The sequence below is a fragment of the Mus pahari genome, chromosome 9 (assembly GCF_900095145.1).
Source record: "Mus pahari chromosome 9, PAHARI_EIJ_v1.1, whole genome shotgun sequence".
Taxonomy (NCBI): domain Eukaryota; kingdom Metazoa; phylum Chordata; class Mammalia; order Rodentia; family Muridae; genus Mus; species Mus pahari.
The window spans coordinates 41,241,163-41,257,240 of NC_034598.1; the positions used below are offsets into that span (position 1 = coordinate 41,241,163).

At 47.4% G+C, this 16,078-nt stretch overlaps 1 protein-coding gene across 2 annotated transcripts; it reads left to right on the forward strand.

The window, feature by feature from the left end:
- Positions 1–6,227: 6,227 nt before the first annotated feature.
- Positions 6,228–14,975, forward strand: Spatc1l (spermatogenesis and centriole associated 1 like). Of its 2 annotated transcripts, none has more exons than XM_021205727.1 (4): positions 6,228–6,523; positions 8,831–9,178; positions 14,119–14,270; positions 14,448–14,975. In XM_021205727.1, exons 1-4 carry the CDS (start codon positions 6,322–6,324, stop codon positions 14,772–14,774), a joined length of 1,029 nt encoding a protein of 342 aa, XP_021061386.1. In that variant the 5' UTR covers positions 6,228–6,321; the 3' UTR covers positions 14,775–14,975. The 2 variants fall into 2 exon arrangements, 1 of the variants encoding a protein (XP_021061386.1); XR_003844526.1 differs by having other exon boundaries at positions 6,265–6,523; positions 8,831–9,114; positions 14,448–14,810.
- The last annotated feature ends 1,103 nt before the right edge of the window (positions 14,976–16,078 follow it).

The following is a 16,078-nucleotide window of genomic DNA, read 5'->3' on the forward strand; positions in this document are numbered from 1 at the left end:
ACTACAACCTACCTTCCTGAGACATTTCACCCTGGAGTGTCTATGCTGAGTCTGTGTGGCAAGGGGCCAGATGTAGCACCCAGTTCTGCCCCTAGATTATAAGCTTATACACATCACATTGGTTTCTGCAAGATCAGTGTCCTGATGTCCAGGGTTTTCAGTCCTTGCTGAGATAGAGATGTATGCATGGGAAGCCAGTAGGGTAGATAGTGGTTGTCGCGGTTCCTGCCACGGGACAGTGCTGGCGCAAGGACAGCTGATCATATCCTGCTCACCACTTAGACACACCGAGGCAGCCAGGAAAATGCCCATGACACCCAAAGATCGTTATCAGCCCATATGCCAGCTGTGCTTTGTGAGTCCAAGCGAGGGCCAGATGTCTGAGGCAATCCTTTTTGGGTGTGAGCTCTTAAGTTCCTGAGTCTAGTTGTGTCTGGCCAGCACGCAGGCACAGTTCAGGGTGGGAACTGTGTGTCTCCTTGAAGTTATTGCTTTTCTCCCTGGCCATGGTGAGCAGGGTCCAGCTGGATGCCCCTTGAGTTAACGCTCCACATCCATAGTGCTTTCTGCTCTGGTAGCTCCAACTGCTCCCTGGCCCATAATCTTCCCTCAGACAAGCAGAGAGCTGTGTCTGGTCCCCTTTTCCCTGTACAGGACCCTCTAGGGCAGCCTTTGGCCATGATGCAGGTTCCCTGAGGCTTTGTGCTATCTGCCTCCCTGCCCAGCTCCCACCATCAACACCTTATGCTGTGACTCGGGGCTTTCCTGCCTTAGATGGTGGCCTGTGCTGTTCACAGCACTGACTTCCTAACCTCTGCCAGGAGTAGAACTGATGAACTCAGCTAGCTCTGCCCCTGGCAGCAGCGACCATCCCTTGGAATTCCCAGTCACGACCAGATCACTGTACATTCCCTTAATAAACAGACCGCCGGGGAGACGTGCTTTAGGCTGTAGCGGGTCGTGCTGCAGAGTTTAGGGAGTTCTCCAGGCTCCGTGGGGAGTTGGTGGGGGACACTCATCAGATAACTGTCCAGAAATTCTTAAGGATTCTTAAAATGAAAGTTTTAGCTTGTCAGGAATAATTTGGAATGCTCTGACGGCTTTTCCTTGGAGTCACAGCAGATTTCCTCGGTTAATTGTGATGTGAACCTCAACACTGTTTTGAGGGATCCTTTAGTAAGAAATGTTGATGTCTCCTTCCCCCCTTTCCCCCAATGCTGAAGCAGTTTTCCTGTGTGGTACTCACTATGACATGATCTTCACTACATAGTCCAGGATGGCCTTAAGCTCGAGGGTAGTCCTCCTGCCTCCACCTCTAGAGCATTATAGGCGTGTGCTACCATCCCCTGCTGAAGGGCTTGATGGTTACGTCTCTCTGACAAAGTATTTTTTCCTTTTAAAATATAACTTATTGCTAAGTAGAATTGAATTTACTAAGATGTTTTTCTTTTTTTTTTTTTTTAATAGATTTTTCCTGGGAGCTGTTTTCTTATGATATGTTTTAGCAAATACAACTGTATGGTGATACATAGTTATTCAACTTGATTTATTTTTAATTAGTTAATTAATTGGTTTGAGACAGGGTCTCACTGTATAGCTCTGGCCATACTGGAACTTACTATGTATGTAGAGCAGGCTAGCTTGCAGTTCACAGAGGTCCACCTGCCTCTTCCTCCCAAGTGCTGGGATTAAAGGCATGCACTATAATTTATGACTTTCAACTTGACTTATTTCTATCTTTATTTTATCTCTGTATTTTATGCAGACACTACTACTCTCTGTTTTTCTAAAGCTTCAGATATTTTTATTCAAAGGTTTGCAAAAGAAATAAAACAGAAAAAGCTAAAAATATGATCAAATAAATGTACAGTTCCAAAATGGCCTTTTGGGCTTTAACAGTGAGTCCTAGGAAGGAATCTGCAGTCATCCTGATGTGGTAGCTAAGTCTCCTGGCAAGGGTATAGTACCAGTAGAATGCTAAGAATTAGCTCTTGATCATGTACTTCACTATGAAAATCTTTTTTAAAAAAATCTGTACAAAAGGTCTTTATAAATCAATTTTTAATAAGGGACATCCACTATGTGATATGTAACTGACTTTTGTTTTATGTATAGAGGTTATATTTCCCCAATCTGACCCAGATGATGTGGTACTCAGTTCAGACATATCTAACAGCACATTTTCCCTTTCCCTCCTGACTGAATTATCAACTTCTTATCTGAACTAATGCAAAAACAATCCAGCAGCGAGAGGCCTGGGATGATAAATGTGCTAGGTACGCGATGGAGAGGTGCTCGATGTGGATGGAGAGGTGTTCAGTCTGGACTCCCGCAAAGCAGTGTCTAGGATGTGTGGGCCCAGTCACACCAATGCTTCTTAGAAAGGGAACAAGAACAAACCACATTTCTCTTAGGAGTATAATTTTCACTAGAATCTACACTTCTCAGAGGAGCAAGAATGTTTGAAACGATGAAATGCTGGTGACACCCATCATCAAAGACAAGCAATCAAATTTAAGAACTAAAAAGTCCTCGAAAGAAATAACTGCTTAGCCCTAGCTCTGGAGCTAGGGGGACTTGGTTGACAGAAATAGGGCCAGCAACCTGTCCTAGCACAAAAGGAAAACAGCCTCTGAGGTGGGCAACTGATCACGCACAGCCAGCTAAGCACACAGGTTTGGAAAACAACATTGTTTTAAAGAAATTGCTTTGGGTCTGGAGACATAGCTCAGTACTTAAGAGCACTAGCTGTTCTTCCAGAGGACCCAGGTTCAGTTCCCAGCACTGACATGGCAACTCACAATCTACTGTAACTCAAGTTCCAGGGGATCTGACATCCTCATACAATGCACATTAAATAAAACAGTTAAATTATTAAAAGTTGCCTTAATAAAAAGTAACAGTGAAGTATCTCATGTTCTGAAGTAGAAATAACTATGAATGAGTAATGTTTCAAAATTGTTTTTTTTCTTTTCACTTGAACACTACAAACATGCAGCAATGACATAAATAAAGTGTGGCACTGATTGGATTCAAGTCTTCCTTTTGTATTTTTTGTCTCTGTGTGTCCATACATCAATTAAAATTATAAAATCTAACGCAAAGGCACTAAAAGGGCACACACATTCTCCTAGCTGCAAATTTGCCTGGCAAAAGTAAAGAGTGGAGAAGATGTGATGCCAAGACAAGGTGGACCTGCTGGCGACCTTTAAAAATGCCAAGTCATGTTTATTCTGTCAAAGTTACCTAATAGAGCAGAAGCCTGTGAGCAGCAAGCAACCCTTAATGGTTCTTGCCACACTTCGGCTGTAGGACTCTTTGGTCAGAGGCAATACTGTGTGGGATAAACAGACCAACCACTTCGCCATTGCTTTCGAGTTCCTGTCTTCCCTCAAGGACAGTGACAGAGAATTATAAGCTGAATAACATCTTTCCTCTCTTGCTTCTGGTCAAAAGTGTTTTTATCACATCCACAGAAATCAAGCTGGGACAGCCCGTTAAGAGCAGGTTCTTGTATCAGCTGACAAGCTCATTGGCGTTTGTGAAGGCTTCATCTGAAGCCGTGGAGACAACTCAAGGTCTTTGGCATCCTTCATCATGCTGGGATGTGTGATTCTTCAGGAACCGAAAAGTATGTTCTTAGGCCATAATGGAGTTCAGTGAGAAATGAAGGGGTTTGGGAAACCCCCCAAACTTGGGAGATAAACAACACACTTCTAGCTAAATAATGGTTATGAAAGATAAAGGCAAGAACAAAGTTAACTGACATTACTTGTATTATGGGTGTTTATTTTACATCCTGACTGCAGTTTCCACTTCCAGTATTCCCAGTCCTTCCCCCTGTTCCCTCCCGCTCTGCTCTTCAGAAAAGGGCAGGCCTCTCATGGCTATCCACCAGCTCTGACATAAGTTGCAGGACACTGCTCCTTAGAGTGAGGCAAGACAAGGCCACCCAGTAGGAGAAAAGGGTTCCACAGGCTGGCCACAGAGTCAGAGGCAGCTCCTGCCACTGCTGTTAAGAGCCTGACAACTCATCTTGTAGCATGACGGTGTAAAATCAGGTCAAGGTGCTATTAAGAAGCTCTGAGATGCCTCCCTGGGTAAAGCTGGCTGCTGCCAACCTGATGACCTAAATTTGACCCCCAGAACCCACGTGATACCACGAGAGAGCTGACTCCAGAGAGCTGTCCTCTGACTGTCACGTGTGCGCTACGGCATGGGTGTGCACCCACACAAAACACACAAAGGCATGGAAAGTCACTAAGGTTTTCAGGGGCTGGAAAGATGGCTCAATGATTAAGAGCATCAGGTGCTCTCCCAGAAGACATGGGTTGGATTCCCAGCACCCACATGGTATCTCACAACTGTCTGTAGCTACAGTTCCAGGGGAACCTAGCACCCTTTTCTGGCATGCACATGGGACACAGACATGCATGCATGCATGCAGAACACCCAGACAGATAAATTTATAATAAATAAATTGATAAACTTCAAAGGCATAAGGAAAGGTGATTCAGACCACATCTGTCACAGATGTGGAATTAAACTTAAGACTAATAACAAATTGAGTCCAGTGACAATGTAAAAGGACAGTGCACCGTGTTAAGCAAATAAACAGAATGCTGACGGGCTGGTGGCTGGATGGCCTTTTCTTGCCTGAGAAAGAGGTGGCCTTTCAGTGTGGTTAGAAGCTAGTGGAGGGGACCAGGTGATGATAGACATGCCTTTTATCCTAGCTCTCGGAGGCGGAGGCAGACAATCTCTGAGTTCAAGGCCAGCTGGTTTACAGTGTGAGTTCTAGGACAGGTGAGGTACACACAGAGAAATCTGAAAAAAAAATCACACACACACACACACACACACACACACACACACACACACACAGCTAATGGAGGGGAAAGCCATTCATGCACCCTGATCCCAGAAACTGGGAATGGGAAATACCTGACTGACTTCTGACCAATGCTCTTATGTGCTCTACTGGCTGTCTTTGAAGGCTACCGAAAGCTCTTAGTGGCTCTCATTCAGGTTCCCATTGCTCTTGTTTGAGGAGAGAGGCCAATTGAACCAGCATTTGATGTTTAGAATCTCTTTTCTCCACAAAATCCGAGTTTGCTGCACTTGAAATATACTAACATGGCTGCCTAGCCTGAATATAAAGATTTGTACCCAGGAACCGTGCCAATGTCTGCACAGGGTGACCCAGACATTGATGGTGAGCCCCAGACATCGGCAGATGAGGACCTAGTAGAAGCTGGATTGGGGTTTTCTGGTTGCATCCTTTCTCATCAAGGCAGACCAGGCAGCAACCCTTGGTGTCTCTGAGCAGCCAGAACAAGAAGACCTGATTCGGAGATAGAGCTCATTCACTTTATGCAGTAGGAAGAGCAGCGTGTCCAGGTGAGTTCTCGGACAGCTACATTAGCACACTACCATAGTACCGCTCATCTCCTGATCACTGGTTCACAGGACCTCATCCCTACTTAATCTAGTGTTTGGCTTGGAATCAGACACCCAGTGCTCAGTGTGTGCGGTGGACACAAATGTGCTGCCTGAAGTCTTTTCATGAGGGAAGTGTGACGTGACCAGTAAGTGGCCTCCTTTTCCAGCCCCGTAAGGGTTCCTCTAGAATCTCCCTGGGACTGTGGGGACAATCATAGGGTTGTGCCCTAGGCTGGTCATCTCTTCTGCTGTTACAGCCCTTTCCTTCCTTAAGTATAGGTTCCAAGGGTGAGACACAAAAGCAGCATCCCACATCTCCTGTAGGATCTGGGAGTCCCGTCAGCCTATGGTTCTGTGGAGCCAGGGAATGCGAGATAGAGACGTCATGGGAAGAGAAGCCATTGAGATGACAGCCAAGTCGTCACTGTGGCCTGTGGGCTTCGCGTGGTGTGGACACATGGCCCTCCCATGCCCTGTTCTGGATGCTTCTGGAAGGTGCTAGAAAGGTCTGTCCTCCCTGACTAGGCTGCCTTCTAGAAGGTCACTCTCCTTCCTTCACAGTCCAAAAACGAGCCAGTGTTATGAACACTCAATCCCTCTGTGGTTTGAGGCGCATGCCTACGTACTTGTATGCATCTGTGTATCACCAGATTCGGGTTGGTTGAGAGATGTCTGGGAGCAGAGAAGCAGATGAGCAGACGAGGAAGGAAGACGTTCCTTGGCTTTGTGGCGCTGCCTCTTTAAGGGTAACGACATCACAAGGCTGCGGAAGGCCAGGCAGCGTGGAACTCCGTGGCCTTAGGCTGTTTCTGTGGGGTCTTCGGGCTCTGTATTTCCATCTCTATGGGGCCACAGGCCCACGTGTGAGCACCTGACACCATGGCAGAGGGTAGCGAACTGATGAGCAGGCTCATGAGTGAGAACGCAGACCTGAAGAAGCAGGTGCGCCTCCTGAAGGAGAACCAGATGCTGAAGAGACTGCTCAGCGAGAGTTGCCAGGAGAGCTGTGGTCGAGGGAGCCGGGACCTACTCTATCCCAAGGTCCCTACCTACCCTGAGGCCTGCTCCCCAGGGAATGGAGGTGAGGTGCAGGCTTAGCCAGGACCGGGCAGCTCTACCTGGGAAGGGCTGTAGGGTTTGGATTGGCTGCTGGCTATGTGGTGTGATCACGGGGCTCCAGGCTGCTGAAGTCCTTTCTGTTTTGCTGGGCTTGGCTGGGAGGTTTCATCCCGCTCTCTGTAGCGGCTTGTCCCATATAGCCTTGTCTTGCAGAGGTGCAGGTGTCTCTACTGATGGAGCCATGAGGACTGACATTCATTTGCCATCGGTTGACAGGAGAGGGGTGCAGCACCCACCCCAGAGGGAGATCCTGATATCCACTCTTGGATGTCAGTAGAAAGCAATGCTTGTTGGCGGGCTGTGCTCACCCAGCTGGGTCACACATGACACCCTGCACATGTGTGCCATTTGTAACATGATGTGCTGTGGCAGTCACATAAACCCAGGTCTCATTGCCGCTAACCAGTCAGAGACAGACAAACTCCATGCCACCCGATCATGTTCCAAGGGCGTGAGGGAGGGGTCAATCTCTAGTCTTGTACTTTTCTTTTCTTTTCTTTTCTTTTCTTTTCTTTTCTTTTCTTTTTTTAAATATTTATTTATTTATTTATTATATGTAAGTGAACTGTAGCTGTCTTCAGACACTCCAGAAGAGGGAGTCAGATTTCGTTACAGATGGTTGTGAGCCACCATGTGGTTGCTGGGATTTGAACTCAGGACCTTTGGAAGAGCAGACGGGTGCTCTTACCTGCTGAGTTATCTCACCAGCCCTTCCTTTCTTTTCTTCTCTTCTCTTCTCTTCTCTTCTCTTCTCTTCTCTTCTCTTCTCTTCTCTTCTCTTCTCTTCTCTTCTCTTCTCTTCTCCTCTTCTCTTCTCTTTTCTTTCCTTTCTCTTCTTCTTCTTCTTCTTCTTCTTCTTCTTCTTCTTCTTCTTCTTCTTCTTCTTCTTCAGATTTATTTATTTATTTTATGTNTATGAGTACACTGTAACTGTACAGATGGTTGTGAGCCTTCATGTGGTTGCTGGGAATTGAATTTAGGACCTCTGCTTGCTCTGGCCCAAAGATTTATAATTATTATACAAAAGTACACTGTAGCTGTCTTCAGACACACCAGAAGAGGGTGTCAGATCTCATTACAGGTCTTTGTGAGCCACCATGTGGTTGCTGGGATTTGAACTCAGGACCTCTGGAAAAGCAGTCAGTGCTCTTACCCTCTGAGCCATCTCGCCAGCCCTAGTCTTGCACTTTCACAAGTGAAATGCAGTTTCCCCAGAACTATTGTTGAAGAGACTCTCTTTTCTCAGAATTTTTAGGTTTTGGTTTATGGGCCCACTTTGGTTTTCTGCTTCTTACTGAGACGTTGGACACCGGTTCTAAGAAAACATTATTCATGTTTCTAGCTGGTGTACATACAGCCAGCTGTATGTAAAGCTCTTTGGTGCTTTGAAGGGTATATGGATAGGCAGGCCTTTGAGGACCAATGGGTCTTACAAGGGCAGACAGGGAGGTGTAGCATCTTGCAGGCAAGATGTTGTGCTTTGTTCTTATAAAACACTTTTGGGACAGAGCAGTGGCTCCTGCCTATGTACATTTTACGGCATGATTTTTGATAGGCTCTAAGAAACAGTTTCTTAAGTACGCTTGCTTTCTTGCTAAGAGAACAAGCTTTTAGGAAGTAGATAAGAACTTTTGAAGTCAAAGGCTGAATAGATAAGTTACATTTGATGGAGACCATGAAAAAACACGGCAGTCCAAGATGCACACACCTGAGCTTAGGTGTGGCCACAGAAGGGCTCCATCAAGAGCAGGAAAGCACATCCAGAGATGCTATCGCAACAAATAAGTTTTTTTTTTTTCCAAGTACTGAGCTTTGAACTCAGGGCCTAGCCCATCTAAGCAAGAGTCCTACCCCTGAGCCACCATCCCGAGCCACAGCTTTGCTTTCATGATGAAATGAGGTAGAAAGTCGTTGGCTGGGCTCATGGGCCAGTGGACAGAGGAACCAGGTGATTCACGGGTGTCTGGATATGGGTAAAAGATTTATGTTGCAGAAAAACTTAACTGGCTGGCACCATTTGTGACGAGTTTGAAGAGCATGTAGACACCACTCTAGTGAGTGTGGTTGTTAGCACACTGAGGAGTACGCGCTTACTGTTGAGTTCAGGAGGCAGGGAAGCACTCCCTGTAGCTCCAGGTGAAATGCCGGGAGGACGGGGAGGGGCACCGCTCTGGCTGGGAGCTGTACTTTGCATCCACAACCTTGTGCTTCCAGATGTGTCTATGAGTACCTCCAGTGTGACTTATTGCCCTTTTCTTCTCCATCCCAGGTCCAGAGTTTGGAAGGTTTGCCGGTGTCCCTGACACGCCCTCCCAGCTACCGACATCTTCCCTGGAGGACCTACTATGCTCACATGCCCCACTCTCCAGTGAGGACGAAGCCTCCCCAGGCTGTGCAAGCACTTCTCAGATCCCTTTCAAGTCCTTCCTCAGCCCTTCGGAGCTACACGCACGAATTGTCGACAGGAAGCTGTCTCCACTCCTGAGTCCCTTGCAGGACTCCCTGGCTGACAAAACCCTGCTTGAGCCCAGGGAAATCTCTCGACCTAAGAAGGTGTGCTTCTCGGAGAGTAACCTCCCCACTGGGGATAGGAGCAGGAGGACCTATTACCTCAATGGTATGGTACACACAGGTGGTCCTGGGTGGGGAACCACGTTTTTAGAGACTTGGCTGTGGCTAGCCTTCTCCAGTGGTGAGGAGTGGGAGGAGCGCTGGGGTGGGCCTGGGTCCAGGATTAGATCTGGCCTGGCCTTTTGAAAAAACATGGAGATGCTCATCCTCAATATTTAGCTGAAAAAACCAAACCAAACCAAACCAAAACAAACTCTTCATGCGGTTCCACATCTAAGTCTTTCTGGGTTTACATTCCTTAGGTATCTATCGCCTCCCAGCCTGAGACTTTCCCACGGTTTACTGTTTGCCTGGGGGCAGGGTGAAACTTGAACATAGTCAAGTAGAATTTCCTGATAGCTTTCTTTTGCAGTTTGTGCTTTTCTTTTTGGTGTCTACTTTAGGAAGTCTCCATGAAGCCCAGGTTATAGATGCTCTTTAATCTCTTAGAGGTTTCGTAGCTTTAGGTTTTGGATTTAGGCCTCTGACTAGGACCAAGTGTTTGGGGTTTTGTCTGTGGTGTGAGGTTTGTGTGTAGAAGTTACTCCAGCGCCAACACGTGAAAAGATGGCTTTTCCTCATGGCCTGACCTCAGCATCTTGTCAAAAGCCGGTCCCCTTCCTGCCTGGGGAGCCCATCTCAAGTCCAGTCAGAAAGTGGTTGGTTACTCCTATAAAAATCATGCCGTTATGGTATCAGAATAATGATATTCTGTTTGGCAGGTCAGCATTATAGCATTTCCATGCTGGGGAAGGTGATAGCTCCCCCAGCAACTTACTTAGCATCTTCTACTGCTTTAAAAGCTGCTAGCATTGGGCAGCTTCCAGCTTGGTTCTCAATTCCTGGGCTTTTAGTACCCGCAACTTTGCAAAATGACTAAGAAATAAACACATCAAAAGGCTTAAAACTTTCAATAGCTAAGACAGTTGTATTCGTGCATTAGAAGACAGTATTGCTTAATGGTCGGTATCAATAATAACCAATAGATCATTGCAACTCTTATCAATTCTAGCTAATTTCTCTATGAAAAGGTAAAGCAGAACCTTATGTTTATATTGAAATAGACAGGACCCAGGACAGGTTAAAAACAACAACAACAACAACAACTTTTAAAAAGTGAACAAAGGACTCAGCACTTTCCAATTGTAAATTTACTGTAAAACTACAGTAATCGAGACCATCATAAGACTCATTGTGGGATAGACATACCTATCAATGGGAAATAGCCCAGCAGTAAGCTCACGCATTTAAAGTCTGATCATTATAATGTTGCTCAGACAATTCAGGGGAGGAAGGACACTCCCAAACACTTGGCGGTGTACATACAAAGAGGGAAGCCGGGCCATACCTCACGGTCATATGTAAAAATCAACTAAGCATATGAAAATGCCTGAGAGACCCAAGAATTTCCCAAACCCATAAAACTTAAAAGCACAGGGTTTGGTCTTCATTGCCTTGGCAATGGACTTTTATGTATGACACCCAAAACCTATGCAACCACCAAAGATAGATACACCAAACTCCTTTCGCCAATGAAAAATCTCCTGGGCTTTAAGGAATATCAAGAAAAGAAAAGTCACTGTAGAAAATATTTGTAAGTTATGTATTGGTATAAGAATGGTTCCAGAGCCTGGCAATGGTGGCGCACACCTTTAATCCCAGCACTTGGGAGGCAGAGGCAGGTGGATTTCTAAGTTCGAGGCCAGCCTGGTCCACAGAGTGAGTTCATTCCAGGACAGCCTGGGCTATACAGAGAAACCCTGTCTCGAACAGCCACCCCCCTAAAAAAAGAATAGTTCCAGAATATATAAGGGACTCTTGAAGGATGTGGTGGCTCAGTTTTATAATCTCAGCTCATAGGAGGTTGTAGCAGGAGGATTGCTTTGAATTTCAAGTCAGCCTGGGCTAGATAGTGATTTCTAGGCCAGCCTGGGCTACTGAGTATGATCCTGTCTGATAAACTAAAAAAATACAACAAAATCCCCTTGCATTCAATAGTAAAGAGCCAGACAATCCAATTAAAAATGGACAAGGCTCCAGGAGTGCGGTGCATCCCTGGATTGTCAGCATTTAGAACAATGGTTTTCAATTCTCCTAATGCCAGGACCCCTTAATATGGTTTCTCAGTTTGTGGTGACTCCCCAATCAACTATTTATGCTGTTACCTCATAACTGTAACTTGGCTACTGTTATGAATCACAATATAAATATCTGATGTGTAGGATATCTCATATGCAACCCCTGTGGAAGAGTTGTTTGACCACAATGGAGACAAAAGAATCTCTAGTATTCTACCAGCTTGGGCTACACAGCGAGGCTGTCTTTAAAAGATATGCAGAGGGCTTGGGCGGATTGGCCAATATGCACCGTTAACAATGTAAGGAGAGCCAAAAGGGGTTCCGTGCCCCAGCTCCATCTGCCGTAAAACAAGTGCACAAGAGTGGTGTAAGATGAAGTGATGTACAGATGGGAATGCAAGATGGGGCAGCTGACTGGGGAAGAGAGTCTGGCATATCCTCCAAAGATCATAAAGCTATGACCCAGAAATGCTAGGGAACAGAAACACCTGTTCACACAGAAACTTTTTCACTGGTGTCCACCAAGGCTTCATTCATAATAGTCCAAAGAGGCAAGCAACACAAACACCCATCAGCTGACAGGCAGGTGAATACAATGTTGCTCGTTTATATGACGGGGTATTATTCAAAGGCCAATAGAAATAATGAATCGCTGGCATGCTACAAGGATGGGCCCTGGAAATGTTATGCTAACTGGATGATGTCAGACGTAAAAGGGGCCCCACTGTGTAGCTCCACCTATGTGACAAGCCCATCCTTGATAAATCCACGAGAGTGGTAGTCATAAGGGCTGGAGATTGAAGAGCGACTGGGAATAGAATCGCTTGCTTTGGGAGATCTTGGAAACTTCCGGAAAGAGATAGTGGTGATGGCTGTAAGACTCTCTGTGTATAATAGTGACCGTAGAATCAGCTGCTTGAAAGAGGGAGGGCTTATTGTATATAAGTTGCATTCTGATAAAGGATTTTTAATTGACTGGGCAATCAGGTGACTCCAGCCTCAGCTGTTCTGGATTCCGTGGGCCCCTCAGAGGGTTCTCACATGGGAGAACCGACTGTTCCAAAGTTAAGAAATGAAAGCAGGGTGCGCATCTGTGGGCTGTTGGCCTGGCTGCTTGCTGGTTTCCTATGCTTAGAAGGACATTACTTGTTACAAGGGTCACTTTGAGAGCGATCTCTTCTTCAAGTAGCTGAGCCAAGGTCACAGAGAATAGCAAAGTTCACTCTCTATACTGGTCTATGCCCCTGGGTGTTTTCCCCAGAAGATGCTGGAGAGAGTATAGCCCTGCAGGTACCAAGAACCCAAAGTCTTTGGCTTCTGCCACCTGGGACTCTGCAGCAGGGCAGGAGATGTGTCCTCAACCTCTCTGCGCTGTCTGGCAGTGACAGTGCTTCTGAAAGCACACGTGGGAAAGGCTGATCCTGCAAGGGAAGGGCCAGCTGATGCAACTTCCAAGTGCCCAATTATATAGAACAATGGCCTGGTTTCTCTTCTGCCCTGATCCCTATTCTGTGAGCCCAAGTTGGAGGTTCCTGTTTTTCCTGTCTAAGCTTCTTCCTGGTTGTCTCACTCACTGATACTCACAGCTAGCTTTTCATCACCGTAATGTCTAGTTAGTGTGTATCACAGACTTGTCTTGTGTATCAGAGCTTGACACCTGATGGATGACCCCTTGACCAAGATCATATAGGCAGAGCTAGCCTTGGGGCCTGTCCACCAGTGTCCCCATGATAGTCAGGAGGATAACAAATCATTCTGGGTCATCTCCCAAAAGCTCACGGTCACAAGGCACCACCAGCAGGGATTCGGGTCCAGGGTCCACGTCTCCATGTGGTTATCAATGCCTTGAGTGTGGGTGTTGAGCGATCATAACGCACACAGGGCCTGGATTTCCTGAGCCATGTGGTACTATTCATACACTGTGGAAGCCTTTGGGTCAGATGCACAGGACCTTACCAAACTGACATCCTGTCAGGGGTGTGAATCTCGGGTCTTGCCTAGGCGTTAGCATATTGTCCTCTGTCTTCTGTCAGGATGGAAGTGTGCAGCTCAGTCAGGGGTGATGCCTCTACATGAGATCAGCATGTGGGGGTGTAGCACGGGGGGGAGGGGGGTCCCTAGGCTAAGTCACCTGGGCTGCCATCTTGGGCTCTGTAATGTGGGAATTGAACCGAGAGCGATTGTACAGCTTACACACATCCAAGTGTAAGTGGCCAACGAGGTCCCTGTAGATAGAAGATTATTTTCTACAGGTCTTTTAAATTCAGATGAGGTTCATTTTCCAACGAGCACGAGGTTTTCAAAGGCTATGGATACGTACTCCATTGCTTAATAATGATGGGGGTTATTCGGGGGCCGTTTTTAGGGGGATGCAGGGTAGTCCCAAGAAGTTGAAGAAGAGGAATAAAAAGAGAATCTTCTGTCAGTCTGTCATCCTCTGCACAGACATGGGCGAGATAGGGCTGAGACGGACCTTGCAGACATTGGCCCGTCTTTGGTGGCGATGCTGTAGACTGGAAGAGGCTGGCTCTTTCCAGACCCAAGCTGTGATGTCCCCTGCTGTCCTCAAAGAAGGCTGAGTTGGTGGGGTGGCAAAATAGAATCTGAGAACAGCAGAGGAGCGCTCCGCTCTCTCTGGATAGACTTGGGTACCATCTGTCTTCTGCAGATTCACATGACTTTTGGCTTCTCAGACAGAGACATCTGTGTGCCCAGGTCCCAGGGGAACATGCTGGGAGCAGAGAGGAATGGTCCCCTCTTCAGCTCCAAATACCTCAGCTTTTAAAAAGATTTTCATGTACTCTGGCAATGGGGGCGCCAAGGTACCTTGGTACCTTGAAATGGTCAGGATGGTACCTGTCTTACCCAGAGATCCAGAGTTTTTCGGGTGCTGAGAAGGATGGCCGAATCGTTGGGGAGATCGCGTTCCAGCTTGACCGGCGTATCCTGGCCTATGTGTTCCCAGGGGTGACTCGCCTCTACGGTTTCACAGTGTCCAACATCCCCGAGAAGATCAAGCAGGTACACTTTGTTGCCTCAGCTCAGGTCTGATACTTGGGGTAGGCACATCCTGGTGCTGGCAAGTCCGTGCAGACACCTGACTCTTCTGGGGTCCAAGTGTAACCTTCCCCCTACATCCACTAAGGTTAGAGACTTTTCTGACCTGGTTCTTTGTTTCCTCTGCTCCGTGTCCCACAGACGTCTATCAAGTCCCTAGACGGCTCTGTGGATGAGAAGAAGCTGCGTGAGCTGACACATCGCTATCTGACTCTGACGGCACGGCTGGAGAAGCTGGGCTACAGCCGCGAAGTACATCCGGTGTTTAGTGAGTTTCTCATCAATACCTATGGCATCCTGAAGCAGCGTCCAGACTTGCGGGCCAACCCACTGCACAGCAGCCCGAATGCCCTGCGCAAACTAGTCATTGACATTGTGCCGCCCAAGTTCCTGGGTGACTCCCTGCTACTGCTGAATTGCCTGTGTGAACTTTCCAAGGAGGACAGTAAACCACTCTTTGCCTGGTGAGCCGCTCGCCTCACCCTTCCGGCAATAAATGTGTTTGTTCCAAACCCGGGGGCCACCCGCGTTCTCCCGCATGGAAAGCTGTCTGCCCAGCTACAGTGGGGAGAGGCCTCCTCCACGTCTGCGCTTGCCCAGGGCATCCAGCCGCCCGGGCTGCGCACAGCCAATGGGCACCTGTTGCCTTATTAAAAGCTTATTTATTTGTTTGCCTTACCTCTGGCTCTTTGAGGGCGTGGTGAGGTGTCTTGTCTCTGCAGGCCTGCAAAAGCTGTGGGTTGGTGTTTCTGAGCAGAGCCTGGGGCTCAGCCGCCACTTAGGTTGAATGCTGGGACACTTCTTAGCACAGCATCCTTGAAAGCCTCTGTCTCCCCTTGAAAGGACCAGTAAGTCCTCTTCCAATTTGGGTGTCCCGAGATGCAGAGCTGGAGGCAAGATAGTTGTGGAACCCGCAGAGCCTATCAGAATGGAAACAGCCCTGTGGTCAAAACTAGGGACTTGGGACTATGACCGCAGATGGTGTCAAGTCTGTGTTTGGCCTAATTACTGCGCATGTGCGGAGCCCGGGGATACGTTCTGTGGAGCAGCAATTACAGAAGCGGCAGCAACATAGGGAAGAGACAGACCTCTAAGAGATGATGGGCTTAGTTCTTGGGACCTAGGAGGCCTATTCTTCTTGGACATTGGCCAGAGTGGCAAGGTTACTGTGACTTCACACCAATTCCAATCCAACAGTACCTCTTGTGTGCACAGACACAGCTCCAGAGCCAGCCCTATAGCAAAGGGATTGAACCGTCCGTGAATCACTAGGGTTGAGACTGGGGATCCAGACACGAAGACCCGGAGTGGTATGACACTTGGCAAGTTTGAGAGCAAAGATGGCTCAGACAGTACAGGTAGCTAATCTGGAGTTGCCTAAGCCCTTGAGAAGGGCTGGCTCAGAGTTGCCATCAGCAGCCCCCTTTTAGAGTCAATTTTGGGGTGATTAAAGCGAGGCAGTGAGCATGCCGCCGCCCATACAGCATGCTATAGGAGCTGTCAGACCACAGGCCAATAGCTATGTCTATTGTCTTAGTCACATAGGCCAGAGCCACTTCCCCTTGAAGACAGCAACTGGATGTTTCCTGCAAACCTGAGGTAAGGGATAAAGGTAGATCTGTCGGTAGAGTTGTTTAATCAGGAACAGCAGGCTGCAGACATGGAGTGAGAGGAGAGAGGGATGCACAAGTAGGAAGCATTCCCTGCTGCTGCACAGGGCTGTGTCGGGGATGGGCAGGATGCTTTTAAGGAGCAAGAGGTCTTGAAGAAGG

Coding starts and splice junctions, on each gene's coding strand:
- Spatc1l (XM_021205727.1), top strand. CDS start 6,322: ATGGCAGAGGGTAGCGAACTGATGAGCAGGCTCATGAGTGAGAACGCA. Junction 6,524..8,830: donor CTGCTCCCCAGGGAATGGAG/GTGAGGTGCAGG, acceptor TCTCCATCCCAG/GTCCAGAGTTTGGAAGGTTT. Junction 14,271..14,447: donor TCCCCGAGAAGATCAAGCAG/GTACACTTTGTT, acceptor CGTGTCCCACAG/ACGTCTATCAAGTCCCTAGA.